The sequence below is a fragment of the Carassius carassius genome, chromosome 3 (genome assembly GCF_963082965.1).
Source record: "Carassius carassius chromosome 3, fCarCar2.1, whole genome shotgun sequence".
Classification (NCBI taxonomy): domain Eukaryota; kingdom Metazoa; phylum Chordata; class Actinopteri; order Cypriniformes; family Cyprinidae; genus Carassius; species Carassius carassius.
The window spans coordinates 44,085,444-44,102,357 of NC_081757.1; the positions used below are offsets into that span (position 1 = coordinate 44,085,444).

General features: G+C 38.7%; 2 protein-coding genes across 3 annotated transcripts in view; both read left to right on the forward strand.

The window, feature by feature from the left end:
- The window catches only part of LOC132127618 (obscurin-like), a 499,117-nt gene that overhangs the window by 380,931 nt on the left and 101,272 nt on the right, over nt 1–16,914 (forward strand). The gene's annotated exons all lie outside the window — the stretch shown is intronic.
- LOC132127736 (uncharacterized) lies at nt 15,972–16,828 on the forward strand (the record flags this gene model as incomplete). Its single annotated transcript, XM_059539805.1, has 2 exons — nt 15,972–16,305; nt 16,391–16,828. Coding segments are annotated over 2 exons (654 nt in total), but the record flags the coding sequence as incomplete, so codon positions are not given.

The window sequence follows — 16,914 nt, forward strand, 5'->3', positions numbered from 1 at the left end:
ATATCTACCAATATACTTACATCTTGACATTTGTTCTTTTAGCGCTCAACCACTGAGAACAGGAGCTTCACCATTCAAGAGGCAATGTCTTAAGAAGACAGAGTCCAGCGAAGCAGGTTATTTGTGCATATACATTCATTAAGAACTAATAATTACATTATTCAATATCAATAATTACAGGTATTTTTTCTGGTTATTACAGCTACAGTTGTTCAGATATGAAACTGAAGGGATTATGTAGAAATACTATATTGGTCAGCACCACGGATCATTTCATATATACTGTAGCTATCAGTTAACATCAGCATCAAAGACATTTAAAAAAAATTCAGCTTAACTCACTTTCAGACAGCAGCGAGTGTTTGAAATAACTTCTGTTTCTGATCCAATGTGGATTCTGTTCACCATAAGACAGAAATATTTATATTCAGTGCAAAAGATCTCCATAGGGATCATACCGGCTGTTTTCAGACTCCTTGTACATACAAATATCTCACTGGATTATTACAACTAATGGCAAAATGAATGTGTGGAAATGTGAACTGATATTTCCTACAGACACACTACAGCAACATATATAAATAATTGGCTTAAAACCATTTTTTTTTTCAGTGTGAAAATACTAACATGCCTAATACTTCTGCACAGTACTGTATATATTAATATTTTATTATTAGTATGATGAAAAAAATGAGTATGCAGTTGTGACAACAATCTATCAGGTTTGTCTAAAGCAAGATTGTAGTCAGTGTTTATATAATGTTTAATAACTTTTATGTACAAGTATAAATGAAACATGTATGTTTCATATGTTTCTATGTATGTTTTTGGAAATCCTCAGTGAAGTTATTTTGTCATCGGGCATATTTGACACTTTCTCTGGTTTAGATGGTTTAGAGAGAAGTTTTTCGGAAAGCAGCACACTTTGCCTGGCTAGACAGTAAGACTTCCCCCTGTTTAATGCACATTCTCCAATTGTATTTTTTTTAGTACAAGGCTTTCAAACCTTTTTTTTTTATTTACATCTTTCCTGTAATTTGTTTTTACAGTATAAGTTGTGACCAACTGGAAGAATTTCACTCCTGTCTACCGGAGAGAGTTCAGACAGATGTAACAGCATCAGGGAGTGTTTGCAGTGCAGAGCCCTTTTCAAGTCAAACCCAACAGAGGCCAGCGTGGTGATCTTCTGGGCTTTTACTCCGATGTTTGCCCAGGATTTTGTTCGCAGGACGTTTTTTTTTTTTGTTGTTTTGTTTGTTTGTTTGTTTTTTTGTGGCATATGAACCACATTGGTGTGTTAAGTTCATAGAAGGGAAAGAGAGAATGAACTGAGATCAACTGGTTTTGATGTATTAATTGATGTCATTTAAAGTTCAACTTTGCCGTATATGGTGTTTTAATAAAAAGCTATGGCAAACACGTGCATGACAACAGGTTTCAGTCATTTACATCAGTCTATCGTTCTTTAAGGTTTCTCATATTTGTTGGTAACATTTGCTATGAGTTGCTTCAAGCAGGCATGACATCCATCTAATTAATGAATTCTTAATTTAGTTGTGACAATTCTGTGCAATATTTAAATTACCAATGATTTTAGAAAGTCAAGTCAAGTCACCTTTATTTATATAGCTCTTTAAACAAAATATATTGCGTCAAAGAAACTGAACAACATTCATTAGGAAAACAGCATGTCAATAATGCAAAATGACAGTTAAATGCAGTTCAGGGATGTCATCTCTGTTCAGTTTAAATAGTGTCTGTGCAATCATATGCAATCAAGTCAACGATATCTCTGTAAATGAAGTGACCCCAACTAAGCAAGCCAGAGGTGACAGTGGCAAGGAACCGAAACTCCATCGGTGACAGAATGGAGAAAAAACCTTGGGAGAAACCAGGCTCAGTTGCAGGGGATCTGTATCTGGGGCTGTAGTTGTCCTGGTCTTCGCTGTCTTTCAGGGCAGTAGAGGTCCTTTCTAGGTGCTGATCCACCATCTGGTCTGGATACGTACTGGATCCGGGTGAATGCGTTTACCATCTGATCTGAATACAGACTGGATCTGGTGGCTACGGTAACCTCGGAATAAGAGAGAACAGACTAATATTAGCGTAGATGCCATTCTTCTAATGATGTAGCAAGTACATCAGGTGTTATTGGAAGTGTTCCCGGTTCCGGTTTACCTAATTAATCCAGCCTAAAAATCGGATTTGGATATTAGAAGCATATTGCTGTGTTATGTGTAAGCCAGGTTAAAGAGATGGGTCTTTAATCTAGATTTAAACTGCAAGAGTGTGTCTGTCTCCCGAACAATGTTAGGTAGGTTATTCCAAAGTTTGATAGGGAGCCAGTGCAGTGTTGACAGGACCGGGCTAATATGGTCATACTTCCTGGTTCCAGTAAGAACATTTTGGACTAACTGTAGTTTGTTTATTAAGCGTGCAGAACAACCACCCAATAAAGCATTAAAATAATCTAACCTTGAGGTCATAAATGCATGGATCAACATTTCTGCATTTGACATTGAGAGCAAAGGTCGTAATTTAGATATATTTTTGAGATGGAAAAATTTAGTTTTACAAATGCTAGAAACGTGGATTTTTTAAGGAAAGATTGCTATCAAATAGCACACCTAGGTTCCTAACTGATGACGAAGAAATGACAGAGCAGCCATCAAGTCTTAGACAGTGTTCTAGGTTATTACATGCAGAGTTTTTAGGTCCTATAATTAACACCTCTGTTTTTTCAGAATTTAGCAGTAAGAAATTACTTGTCATTCAGTTTTTTATATCAACTGTGCAATCCATTAGTTTTTCAAATTGGTGTGTTTCACCGGGCCGCAAATAAATATAGAGCTGAGTATCATCAGCATAACAGTGAAAGCTAACACCATGTTTCCTGATGATATCTCCCAAGGGTAACATGAAAAGCGTGAAGAGTAGCGGCCCTAGTACTGAGCCTTGAAATACTCCATACTGCACTTGTGATTGATATGAATTGATGGCGGTCATATATGTACGATTTAAACCATGCTAATGCACTTCCATTAATGCCAACAAAGTGTTCTAGTCTATGTAAAAGAATGTTGTGGTCAATAGTGTCGAACGCAGCACTAAGATCCAGTAGCACTAACAGAGAGATACAACCATAGAGATATGAAGTGTTTAAAGGGGAGATTAAAAAGTATTGTTTTTATATAGAAGAGGGTAACTACATAAATTCTGGATTAATGAGGTTTTCAGTAGCGCAGCTCAGATGAAAAATAACAGAAAAAGTGAAATTTTATGAAATATTTGTTGGCATATTGATTACCATGTGATGTAACCATAAAAACACCATCGTTAACTATAGTTTTTGCAGCAAAACCATGGTTCATTTTCGTAGGGGCTAAGGGAATATATATCAGGGAATATATATAATATATATCAGTATATTATTGGTGGCGTTCAGAGACTGGTGACAATTTGTTACACACACACACACACACACACACACACATATATATATATATATATATATAATGTGAATACATAAATCAAAGTACATCTACATAACCATACTTTGCATAATATCTGCATTACTTATAAAAAAACAGAGAGTAATGCAGAGGCTGTAATGCAGCCGTTGAGGGATTAATTGTAAATAAGTCCATTTATTTCTATTCTCTTCGTCGTAATCCTCAATTCTTTGTATTTCTATGGGATGCTGTGGAAACACAACAATAAACTCAAAAACACAACATTTATATTTGTTTTTAGTTTATATTAAAAGTTTATTCATCTGAATGTCTACTTCTGCATTCCAAGCCTGCTCACAGCGTCATAACTCTCTACACCAGAAAGCTGTAAAATCGTCACACATCTCTACCCCAATAAGCTCATCTTAATCATAAACCAATAACCACTGTAGTCTGGACGATGGGGTGGAGCAACACGTGTCGCCCCGCCCCATCGTCCAGACTACAGATGAAGGCATCTCAAGAGACAGGAACTGAAACTAACATTGAATTCTGACGTATCTTGACGCCTTCCTAACTTGGAATGCATCCTTAGAAGGCAACATTTTTCAGTTTTTGGATGCGGTCTATATGAGCACAAATGAGCCGCCCACGACCTTTGAACTGTGATCTGAAATCATCAACTGGAGAGAACTGGTTTCTTGTTCTTTTGGACACAAAAGACTGATACTTCGACCTTGTTTGATTTTTTTTTTTTTTTTGAAACAGAGAGATTTCGTCTTTTGAACTTGAACTGATCGAATGAGTGCTCAACACTCTGAACTGAATCATTTGATTCACGGACTTTGATCAATTGTGTTGTTTGATTCACAAAATTTGTTCAAATGAAACAATTCATAATTTCTTGTGTTATCAATCAATACTGCTGAATATACTGTTGAGTTTGAAATGAAACGTGTAATCTACATGTATTTTCTGCATTTTTAGTTAAATTGAACATACAATCACCATTCTTTTGCATATTTGGGTCATTGCATGTAATGTTTTGTTGAATAATTCACTATTGTTAATTGTTTTGAAAGAAACAGACACAGTATTGTTTTTTGAGCATTTATTTTGACACATTGTGTGAAGTGTGCGAAGCATCAAATTGTACTGAGACTGTTCAACTGTTAAATCCTTGGTCCTATAAGAGACAACAGGAAAATTGTGATAACTATTCAGGTACTATCAATTAACTGTTAATTTATGATTCTTCTTCTTGAAACAAACTACAAATAGAGAACTTATTTTATCAACATAAACTCTTATATGAATCAGAATTAATCTGTGTTGACGATTCACTCATCGCTAGCATCATATCCTCTCTCCAGTAGACGTTCCTGTCTTCTGATATAACTGGTCCATACTGAACATTATTTCTAGGTGTAGCAATCAGTCTCAAGGTGCACTACACACGCAAACACCATCTCAGCAAACGTGATGAGCAGTGTCCTCTCGTATCGCACAGGCACACAGCTCAGTTCCACAGCAATCACACTCCTGTGATAGGACTCATGGGAGAACAAGCTCAGTCCAGATTCTCGTCAGCTCACCTCAATACTCATCAAATGCTGTCCACATAAAAGCAAAGGAATCACGAGATTGATTGAACCTCTCTGGCACTCTCCATTCATTCATCCGTCGTGTGCCCCTCAAGCTTGTATTATTTTTCTGCCCCTCGTTTTCACTCCAGTCACACTCACATCAGTTCTAAAACAGTTAAAAACTCTTCAAAATAAGTCTATGAGTACCTCCACATTCCCCTCTGCTAAACCTTGCCATATACAGGACTCTCCAAGTAGGTCGGTTTCTAGAAGAAATAGAAAACACATAACAGATTCAGCATTTGTTCACATTTTCTTGTGGTAAGCAACATATACATTGACATTTTAATTTACTTGTTTTTAACCCTTTAACCCCAAATTACATAATATAGTAATCTCTATATTTTACAGGAATTTCTTATTTCTTATTTCCGGTGTTTCTTATTTAGAACATCTCAGATCAGGTACCCCAGAGATGTCATTTTCTGGAGTGTCAGAATTTTCTGATTCTGCCTCTTGTTCAGGTTCTACTCCTTCTCTCTCACTTACACTACCCTCCTTCTCACATAAGACTTCATCCCCATCCTCCTCAGGTAAATCTGTGCTGTGAAAGTGTCTAGGATACAGAGTGTAAACCATGTCATGTGGGAGAGGGGAAGGCACAGTGTCTAAGCTGATCCCAGGGAACTACTTTTGTGGGACCCCCCTGGTTCAGTACGTATAGTAAATACTGGTAAATCTGCGTGCACTGTTGCACTACCAAATACGGTACGGACTCCCACTTATCTTGGATTTTGTTCCGTCCCCTAAACTTATGGTTGCTCAACAATACTCTGTCACCAGGTGTAATGAGCGCTTCTGCAGCCTTGCCATCATAGACTCTCTTCCTTCTCCTGGAAGCTTCTTGGGCGGTATCTTTTGCAGTCTTCACTGCAGTCCTCAGTCGTTCATTGTGAGTCTTTACCCACTCATCCAAATCATGTCAGATCCCTTCCCCCTAAGACATACATGGGCAGCCTTGCGTCCCGCCCAAACATTTAGTAAAATGAGGAGTAACTAGTGTTGTCACGGGACCAAAATTTCAATATTCAGTACCGATACCAGTGAAAATCCACAGTTCTCGGAAACCAATTTCGGTACCAAAGCAAAACACAAAAATATGGCAATAAAAAAGATTTTAAAAATTAATAAAAAAACTTTTTATCACTAGAAATAAAACCAATGCCATTCTTTATACTTATTTGCAATTGTGTTTAAAGTTTTCGACAAGTTTTTCTACAAGTTCTATAAGTAATATAACGTCATTGTCATTGGCCATTGAGGGCAAATAAAAACTCCCTCGCATCTGTTCAAATGTAGTCCTACTTCCAAAATTTCCTCCATGCGCGTGCACTCCCTCATACACTTTCTCCCATAATGATTCTGGCACTACCAGCTGCCAAATCTTCTCTCCATCTCTAGGATCCATAGTCACTTGGAACAGAACTTCATGCCTTAGCTTCAAACACTCAAACTGTCTAGCTAGCTTCCTTTGCTGAAGTTTCATACCTCAGAAACTATGTGTCACTAACCTCCTGTTCTCAAGCAAAGTCTTGTACACATGCTATACAAGGATCCTTCCTCTGTTATTCTCTGGAGGATGACCAGTTATAACCATCAACACCCCTCTTCATGCCTGTATGGCACCCTGAACATAGACTTGTCATCATCCTCTACTTTACCTGGCCACAGGCATGTATGCCCGTACCTCATCTGAGGTCAACCGAATGAAGTCTTTTTCTGTGTCATCCTCCTCTGGTTCCATACCCCAGGAATCCTAGAAGGACATCTGCATTGGTGTTCTGTCTGACGGGCTTGTAACAAACTGTAAAGTTGAACTCTGTTAACTGTGCAGCCCAACGCTGCTCTACTGCCCCAAGGTTGGCTGTTTCCAGATGTGATCGGTCATAAGCTGAAATTTTGCAAACACCACATACTCCTTAAATTTTTTGGTTACTGCCCATTTAAGGGCTATTAACTTCAACTTGCACTGTAATACTGTAATACCGTCTGTAATACCGTCTGTAATACTGTAATACCACAACGTCTGTTGTGCCCTCAAGCTCGTATTTTTTTTTCTGCCCCTCATTTTCACTCCAGTCACACTCACATCAGTTCCGGTCTCAGTTTCTTTTTTTTTTTAAAAAACTTTGAAATAAAATTCTGTGAGTACCTCCACATATAGCAAAAAGGCACAGTTTATAAAAGGAAAATCACGTAAAGAAAAGAAAAACAGGAAATGTCATCAGAATGTGTGAGAATTCACAGCCATCAGTCTAAACTGGCTTCAGAGATGAGCGCACTGTTAACTGTGTGTTGAACAAGTGTGGGAAAACTAATGAGTTCTCACACTCTGTAGTTACGCATTTCAAAATCTTAACAGCTAATCCACCTTTTTCCTAAACGTGGAAGTAAGCCTATGGGTGAGTCTTACGTTTCATTAGCTGCTATAGGTGAATAACGAGGAGAATAACATTGTGAAGTAAATGGAAAATAGCAGAGTTAAGTTTCAGAGGTCACTTTATAAGTTAGAATCAAAAAACACCTAACTGCTATACAGTATTTTATAGAAACTTCTTTTCTTCATCAGTATAGTGTGAGTGAAATGCTGCTCAATGGTCAGTTGCTGAGATCAGAGGAAGTTAACACCCACAGGATGAGCTGATGGTGTTAAAAAGAAGAGCTTTAATTATAGCGTGAAGAGAAAGACTGACAGAAACAGAAAATGGCTGATAAGCATCACATGTGTCTGCTGGGACGGATCATTCTCTGTGCACTTCTTACAGGTAAAGACATCTGTTTATGATCTATATATGTAGTATTGAGTGATTTTTCTCTTCATGTTTGGTGTTTTATTAACATTAAAGGAATAATTCACCCAAAAATTAAAATAGGTTAGTGTTTTATAAAATAGAGTTTTAAACTCGTTCGTTTAAAACAATTTTTGAGTGAGTATGTTTTAAATGAATGAGTTTCCTTCTTCTGCTAAACATAAACTCTATTTTGAAGAAGGTGGTTGCTGGTTCACAGTGACTTCCAGAGTATTTTTTTCCACACAAAAAAAGAAAAGTTAATGTGATCAGCAACTGTTTGGTTATCCAGATTCTTCAAAATATATTCTTCTGTGTTCAGCACAAGAAAAAAATAATATACTGTAGGATTGGGACATGTGAGTGAATAAACAATGACAGAAATTAAATTTTAGGGTGAACAATCCCTTTAATTACAGTGGCAGCATGTTCAGTACTGTCCCTTTAAGACCTGCACACATTCAATATACAGACATGCATCTGTTTCTTTCAGTTTAGACATAACCTACTGGTGCTATATATAAACCTTGTGTGTTCTGACAGTATTAACACAAAACATAACTTAGTTCAGTAATAGGGCACAGTTTGAAGGGTTTTCAGGTTTTGAGTGTGCTCAGAAAAAAAAGCAAGTCAGAACAGCACACAAATAAAACTTGTAAATAACCAGTAGGGCTTTAAAGCAAATGCATTTTTTTAAGTTTGTTGTTCAAGGTTTAGTCTTTGTAAGGGTTGTGATGTCTGCATGTTTTTGTTGAAGAAATTTTAGAGGCTAGCATTTCTATCGCAAAAAGGTGGCCAAAAATGAAAGATTAAGTGGATATTTGAATTAAATGTTGGTCAAAATTAAACAGGGATTTGATCGTCCTGTAAGTGTTTCAACAGCAGTTATCAGGCCTTTTAGCATCTTTTGCAGACATTTGTAGGCTATTTAATGTACATACATTGTTTATTTTTGTGATGAATAATGACAGGATGCAAGATGCAAGTTAACAAGTTTAATAATAATAATGAGAGTCAGAGTGAAGACACAGGCCGGGGACAAACAATCAGGTGGTGGTGGTGGTGGAGCAGGGACGAGATGGCGATCCGGTGGTGGTGCGGTGAAGAGCGTGAAGAGAAACCCAGGAACCGTGGAACATCCAGACGACACGAGGAACTGAGGAAATCCAAACGACACGAAGAACTGACGAAATCCAACGGAGAACTGGGCTTGACGAGAAACAAGAACAGGACGCACACCAGGGAACAACCACAACGATCTGACAAAGGGAATTTACTGATATATATATGGAGGTGAAATCAACGACAGCTGGTGACACTAATCAACACAACGAGTAACCACACCCATACCATTACACTCACACAGACACCTCAGTGTGAGACAGCCGATTCATGAACCGTGACAGTACCCCTCCCCTTAGGAATGCCTCCTGGCGTTCCCAGACAACCTTACCTGTCGATTGTAATTATCGATAAGGGAGTGATCCAAAATGTCCCTAGCAGGAACCCAACTTCTCTCCTCCGGACCGTAACCCTCCCAGTCCACCAAGTACTGAAATCCGCGTCCCCTCCGTCTCGAGTCCAGAATGCGGTTTACCAAATACGTGGGTTCCCCATCTACGAGTTGCGGTGGGGGGGGGGGATCATGCGGATTAATGGGAGAATAAAACATGGGCTTGATTTTAGACACATGGAAGGCGGGGTGAATTCTCCTGTACGCCGGAGGTAGTTATAGTCGGACTGCCACCGGACTAATAATTTTGGTGACAGGAAACGAGCCAATTAATTTGGGAGCTAACTTGCTAGACACGGAGCGGAGAGGAATATTCTTAGTAGAAAGCCACACTTTTTGACCCACGACGTAAACGGGAGGCTTTGACCAGTGGCGATCGGCCTTGGCCTTCATGCGCCCCCCTGCTTGGAGTAGAGTCTCACGGGCTCTAATCCAAGTACGGCGGCACCTCTGGACGAATGCGTGAGCGGAGGGGATTCCAGACTCTGAAAAATTGGTGGCTGGTAACCTAAACTACACTTAAATGGCGAGAGGCCCGTGGATGACACTGGCAACGAATTGTGGGCGTACTCCACCATAGAAAGCTGTTGGCTCCAGGAGGACGGATTCTTGGCATCCAGGCATCGCAACATTCCCTCGAGGTCCTGATTGGCTTGCTCAGACTGACCATTGCTATGGGGATGATAGCCCGAGGACAGACTGACTGTGGCCCCCAGTAACTTACAGAATTCTTGCCAAAATTTGGATACGAATTGGGAACCCCTGTCAGAGACCACGTCCATCGGGAGGCCATGTAACCGAAAGACGTGATCTATGACTGTGACCGCTGTCTCCTTGGCTGAAGGTAATTTGGGCAAGGAGATGAAATGTGCCGCCTTCGAGAACCGGTCCACTACGGTTAAAACAACCGTCATGCCATTAGAGGGCTGGAGGGCGGTGACAAAATCTAGAGCGATATGGGACCAAGGTTTTGAAGGGACAGGCAGCAGTCGAAGTAACCCGTCTAGGGGTGGGTTAGATGTCTTACCAGTGGCAAAGACTGAACAAGCCAAAACAAAATTGTGAATGTCGCGAGCCATAAGTGGCCACCAGAATCGTTGCTTAACTAGAAAACATGTGCGAGTCACTCCTGGATGACAAGCCACGTTGGAACAATGACCCCATCGAATAACTTCGGACCGTAACCCCTCCTGCAAAAAACAAACGACTCGGTGGGCAACTGGGCGGAGGCATTACCCCTTCTAAGGCTGTCTTGACCTTCGATTCGATCTCCCATACCAGAGTGGAGATGACAACTTTCTCAGGTAAAATACACTCGGGAGTGACCGGGCGTTCGGATGGATCAAAAATAAGAGATAAAGAGTCGGGTTTGATGTTTTTAGACCCCGGGCGGTACGAGAGAACAAAATCAAAACATCCGAAAAAAAGAGCCCACCGAGCCTGCCTGGAGTTGAGTCTTTTAGCTGATCGGATGTATTCAAGATTCTTATGGTCGGTCCAAACGATAAAAGGTACCCCAGAACCCTCTAACCAATGCCACCGCCACGCCAACGCCACCCCTCCAACGCTAACTTAACTGCCAACAACTCTCTGTTACCAATGTCATAATGACGTTCGGCAGGCTATAGTCGATGAGAAAAGAATGCGCAGGGATGCATCTTATCGTCTGAAGGAGCGTGTTGTGAAAGCACTGCTCCTACTCCCACCTCTGACGCGTCGACCTCCACCACGAACTGACGTGTGGGGTCAGGGTTGACAAGAATGGGAGCCGAAACTTTATTTTTAATAAAACCTTACTTTATGATTAATAAACTTTAATTTAACCATTAAAAAGGAGTGTAGTAAAATTAAAATAAAAAAAATAAAAAAACAGAAAACCGTATTCTGCTTGTAGGGAGCTGCAGTACTGCATGTGTCTCAGTCAGTCTATGGTCGCGGCGCCAGAACTGCAGCTGATAGAACTTGCGCTGCAGCACAGTAAAACGATATTTCTTCAAAATCAGATCGTGGACACATTTATATCGTCCACGGTCCAATAACTTCATATCACACACCCCTTCCCTCGGAAGAAATCACGGACCAAGGGCATTTCTGCCATTTCAGTTCAATTAAAACATGTGAAAAAATCCTCTCCCTTCTTCCAAGCACTCTCTGTTCTCTGTGACAGTTATTGCAGCCATTTCAAGCGCAAAACAGTTTAAGATATTGATATCTCTCATTGGCCGTTGAATAATGGCGCAAATATCAATCTGCGTAGCAACCAATTATTATTCCTATAGTAGGGACAGCAGAAAGTACTTTTAGTTGGATGAGATTTCAGTGATATTGCACTGATGGGTTACAGCCTTTCTAGTATTTTCATGAGCGTAGCAGCAGTATCCAGAATCAGATTGCCTTATTACCGAGTTATTATTAATAGCAGTATGTATAGCAAATCAAATCATGCTTTAGTTGCAGAAGCAGTAGATAGACCATAGTTTACTTTCACATTTATTCATTTTTCAGATGCTTTTATCTAAAGAAACTTACAACTGTTAAAGTCTCAGTGACTTAAAAAAATAATAAAATACTGGTATGTGAACTCCTCAAGAGAATAGGCATCACTTGCATTTCATTTTATTTAAAGGGCTTAGCAATTCTAAGTACATTCATGCAGCAGTATGCGTAGCTATTCAGATTGCTAGCTAATGAAATCTAATAGCAGCAGCACACAACAAATTCGGATCATGTATTTAGAAATATTAGCAGCAGTCTTCATGTCAATCCAGTTATTGTTGCTATAGCAGCGGCAACATAAAGCACGTTTAGTTGTATCAAATTTCTGTGATAAGATAACACTTGAAAGTGAAATAAGCATTAATTGGTTGGTTTCGGTTATTCGTAAAGGGGCAGTAGCAATTCAAAGTACTTTTGTGCAGCACCCAGCATGCGTTGCTATTCAGATCGCAATGTAGCAACTTTTATGCATAGCAAAATCAGATGCAAGGTTAGAAATGATCATATTAGTAGCAGCATGCATAGCAAGTCATTATATTGCTAGCAGCAGCAGCAGAAAGAGATTTAGTGGATGAAATTTTAGTGATAAATCATGGAGAGTAAATTTAACTCTTTAAAGTGCAAAGGCATTTATTACTTTGCTTATACAACAGGGCTTGATTATGCTTCGTAAATTCTAATAACCATTACAATTTCAACAGCTCGCTTAGTAGAATCCTACTACAACATTGTGAATATCATTAACAGCATCTACTTAACTAACATATCATAGCAGCAGAAGCAGAAGTTGTGTTGCGTTAGCTGTATCACTGTGTATATTGCGGACAGCTTTACCTATCGTAACGGGTCTACTGACTTTGTCACGTTGTGCTGCTCAAGTCTGCTGTAGACATTGTTTTAGAGTAAAATAGGCATTCATCTAGCTACTATTCCTCAGCTGCACCATGCACAGTATTTCTATGTTATGCTATGACACAGTTAATATAAAAACATGCATAAACATTTAAATAAGGAAGTCATGGCCTAATGGTTAGAGAGTCGGACTCCCAATCGAAAGGTTGTGAGTTCGAGTCCCGGGCCGGCAGGAATTGTGGGTGAGGGAAGTGCATGTACAGTTCTCTCTCCACCTTCAATACCACAACTTAGGTGCCCTTGAGCAAGGCATCGAACCCCCAACTGCTCCCCGGGCGCCGCAGCATAAATGGCTGCCCACTGCTCCGGGTGTGTGCTCACAGTGTGTGTGTGTGTTCACTGCTCTGTGTGTGTGTGCATTTCGGATGGGTTAAATGCAGAGCACAAATTCTGAGTATGGGTCACCATACTTGGCTGAATGTCACGTCACTTTCACTTTCACTTTTCACTTTCAAATAAAAGTCACTGTAGTGTCCTGTTCAAGACCATCTGGAACGAGCCATGCCTTTAGCAATGATGTGTTCATACAATGCAAACATTACCATTCTTAGTATGCAATTTGAAAATCTTTAAATAATCAAAATAAATGAGCAGCTGCTTTTGAGGCAGAATTATTCCCAGGCATATGACATCACAACTACAGGCTGTTCAGTGACAGTGTTGGGGTAGTTACTCAAACAATTTAATTAGTTACTAGTTATTTCTGTAAATTGTAATGAGATTACTTTACTAGTTACTGCATTTGAAAAGTAACTTCACTACTTATTACTTTATTTATTTTTTTCCAAATTCCGTTTTCCGTTTGAATTTTTCTGGATTCCATTTTTTCTCTTTTATTTTTTCTCAACTCCTTTTTAATGGTTAAATTTAATTGTATTAATCAAAAAGCATGTCTAATTAATTTAAATCATAACACATACATTTTCACAGCAATTTATTAAATGTTAAAAACAAAAATTACATGTTTAGGGCCCTGTGAAATGTTTTATTTTTTCTTCACCGTATGTTTGATTTTTTTAGCATGTGTAATTATTTAAATGCATAAAAACAACTTCATTTATTCAATTTTTCTTAAAATAGTCTTATGATTTTTTTTTTTCCCCCTCAGAAATTCTGTTGTGTATTTACATTTTTCTATTTATCAAATGAAGGCATAAAACATTATTTTTATAATTTAGATTTTCTTTTAAATATTGAAAATTAAGCAAACTTTATTTTTTGGTAAACAAAAATTGTTACTATTAAAAATAAAACATTGAAGAAATGTCAAGCAGGAGATGCTTTAAAGCACGAGAAATAGAGGTTTCCCAATAACAGCTGTAAACAAAGCAGAGCTATGCTCACAAATGCTGCTTTATCAGGCATATAACATGCAAGTCTTCCTTCAGAAATACAGTGATATAAAAACACCTGTGCCTCGTTTTGATATTTAAACACATAAACGTAAGGAATTATTATTATTATTATTATTAAACGTGCAGTACGTGCTCATGTTTATTATGATGAAACCATCTGTAAGATGACATTTCAGCACTTGACAAACGGAGAGCGACTCCTACGTAGCACGTGAAGCACAGCTGTGCGATTGCTTTACGTGCAATGTTGGGAAACGCACGTCAAACAATAACGAACGATCGTAAAATTACTCGTAGAAAACACTCTTAAGTGCTAAGATCAATCGTTATCGGGAAACCCAGCCCAGAACTTTACACACAGGCAAACACGGCATGTGTAACGCAGGAAAGCGCGTTCCTATGGTCTTGTAAAGTAGTGTAGTTACCAAAATTATTAGTGTAATGCGTTACTTTACTTCGTTACCCAAGACAGTAATATAGTTACTGTAATCCATTTGTTTGTAACTCGATACCCCCAACACTGTTCAGTGATTTATTATTTCACCAAATATGCTGTTAGCTTATTAATAAGTTAAAGGTAAGCATTTCCATTGCATTGATGTCAGTGAACTTTAACGAAAAATAAATAAATACATTGAATATCAAATTTAAAACTAATGGCTCATGCTGCCGAGTCTGAATCAGGTGGTTGAAGGGGGTTTCTTTGTCGATCAGCTCACAGTGTGATTCCTGTTTGTTAATGACACAGAGTGTGTGTTTCTACCGAGGTAAGTTTGAGCTATTGGCTCAGACACACATAGTTATTTAGGTCATTAGTTAAATAAACCTAAGGGTACAACACCCAGGTTCACATTGTTAGTTAATTTATCTGGGCTCCATTAGCACATGTGACCCAATTTCTCAATGGTGAACCAGTGCAACCAGACGTTCAAGAGGTGAAAAATCTTTGTGACTCCGATTTACACGATCAGAATATAAATCAGCTGTATTATGTATAAAATATGATCACTTCACGTTGAGTGTCATCTCCATCATTGGTCTGTCACCAACATCAGACAGAAAAATCATACGGTGTTGGTGACATCTGACAGTGGTGACAAATTTGTCATTTCTTTCACAAAACTAATCGAGTTGATGAAGCAGCTGCTTTGTTTTCTCTGTTGATGCTGACAGAACCTGCTTCAGGAGAATACAATGATCTAAATATTTCTAATATTATTATCAGAAACTGGAAGATGGTGTTGACATATCATGGTTGTGACACAGGAAATATTAACATTATGATTTAAAATATTGTAAAACTATAAACTGACACTGATGTACTCTGCAGAGGAGGAATGTGACGAGGTCCTTCAGAGAAACAGCTGCCCCTCAGATTCCCTGATGATTTTACATTTTAATCAAGATCTGACGCTGCTGACAGAAAGAGAGGACACAACTTTAAACACCTTATGAAACACACACGCGTGCTTGAAAAACAGCCGCGCTTTAATATGAGATATTATTAAGTGTTGCTTTTGATAAAACAAGCTCTTTTTCATCTTCATAACAAATTAATTAATGAATTAAATTCATTCTCTGTGGCACTCTTTTAGATGTAGTGAACACAATAAGAGTCATAGATTTGAGATAATAATTATAAAATTACATTGAAGGGGATAATTGTTTTGAATACAGTAATCCCTCAAAATATTTAAATTTAAAATATTTTCATTTTTAAACCCACAGTTACAGTAGCTGGATATGTTTTGTCTCAAGAATCAGTGATTTCATAATCAAGACATTAACCCACATTATTATTATTATTATTATTATTATTATCTGTAGGTATCAGTGGAGGAGACGTGACTCAAGTGTTCTTCAGTTCTGGTGAAGATGTCCATCTGTCCTGTAATGATGCTCTTTCTGACTGCACAACAACTACATGGCTCTATAGCAGACCGTCAGAGACAGTTGAACTGATTACTTTAGGAATAAAGTGGACTGACACAGAGAGACACGAGAGACTGAGTCTGGGCTCTGACTGCTCTCTGAACATCAAGAAACTCACAAAAGAAGATTGTGGACATTACACCTGCAGACAATATGTGAATGGACAACAACAAGGAGCTGATGCACAAGTTTTTCTGCATGTTCTTCATGGTCAGTGTCTCTGTGAATATTATGATTATATGTTGAATTAAACAGTAATATTGTCATGTAATCTCTGTCTGATTTTCTGTTTCAGTGTCTTCATCATCCTCACAGTCTGAGATCAGATCAGGCCGCTCTCTGACTCTCTCCTGTCAGTTATATTATTATGATCGAGTCTCTTGTGATACTTCAGTCCGTTCTGAGGGTCTTGATCTGATCTGGGTGAATCAGGCCGGTGTGAATCTGCAGACAGACTCCAGATTTCAGATCTCATTCTCCTCAGAACAGTGTCTCATCTCTCTGACTACAACACTCCTGGATGAAGATCACAACAGAGAGTGGAGATGTCAGCTTAAACACAGAGATCAACTGAATACCTCAGCCACATATACTGTCAAGTATCCAAGTAAATGATTTATATGAACAATTAATCATCAGTCATTTAAATATGATGGTAGTCTATGACGTATCTGAACCTTCATCTTTTCCAGCTCCAAGCGAAACAAAGCCACCGTCTCCAGTCACCAGCTCTAAATCAGCTGCAGCTCCTACACAAGCAGGTCCAGAATCAGCTGTTAAGATCAATGTTTACTGTGACCTGAAGACCTCACTCAGATA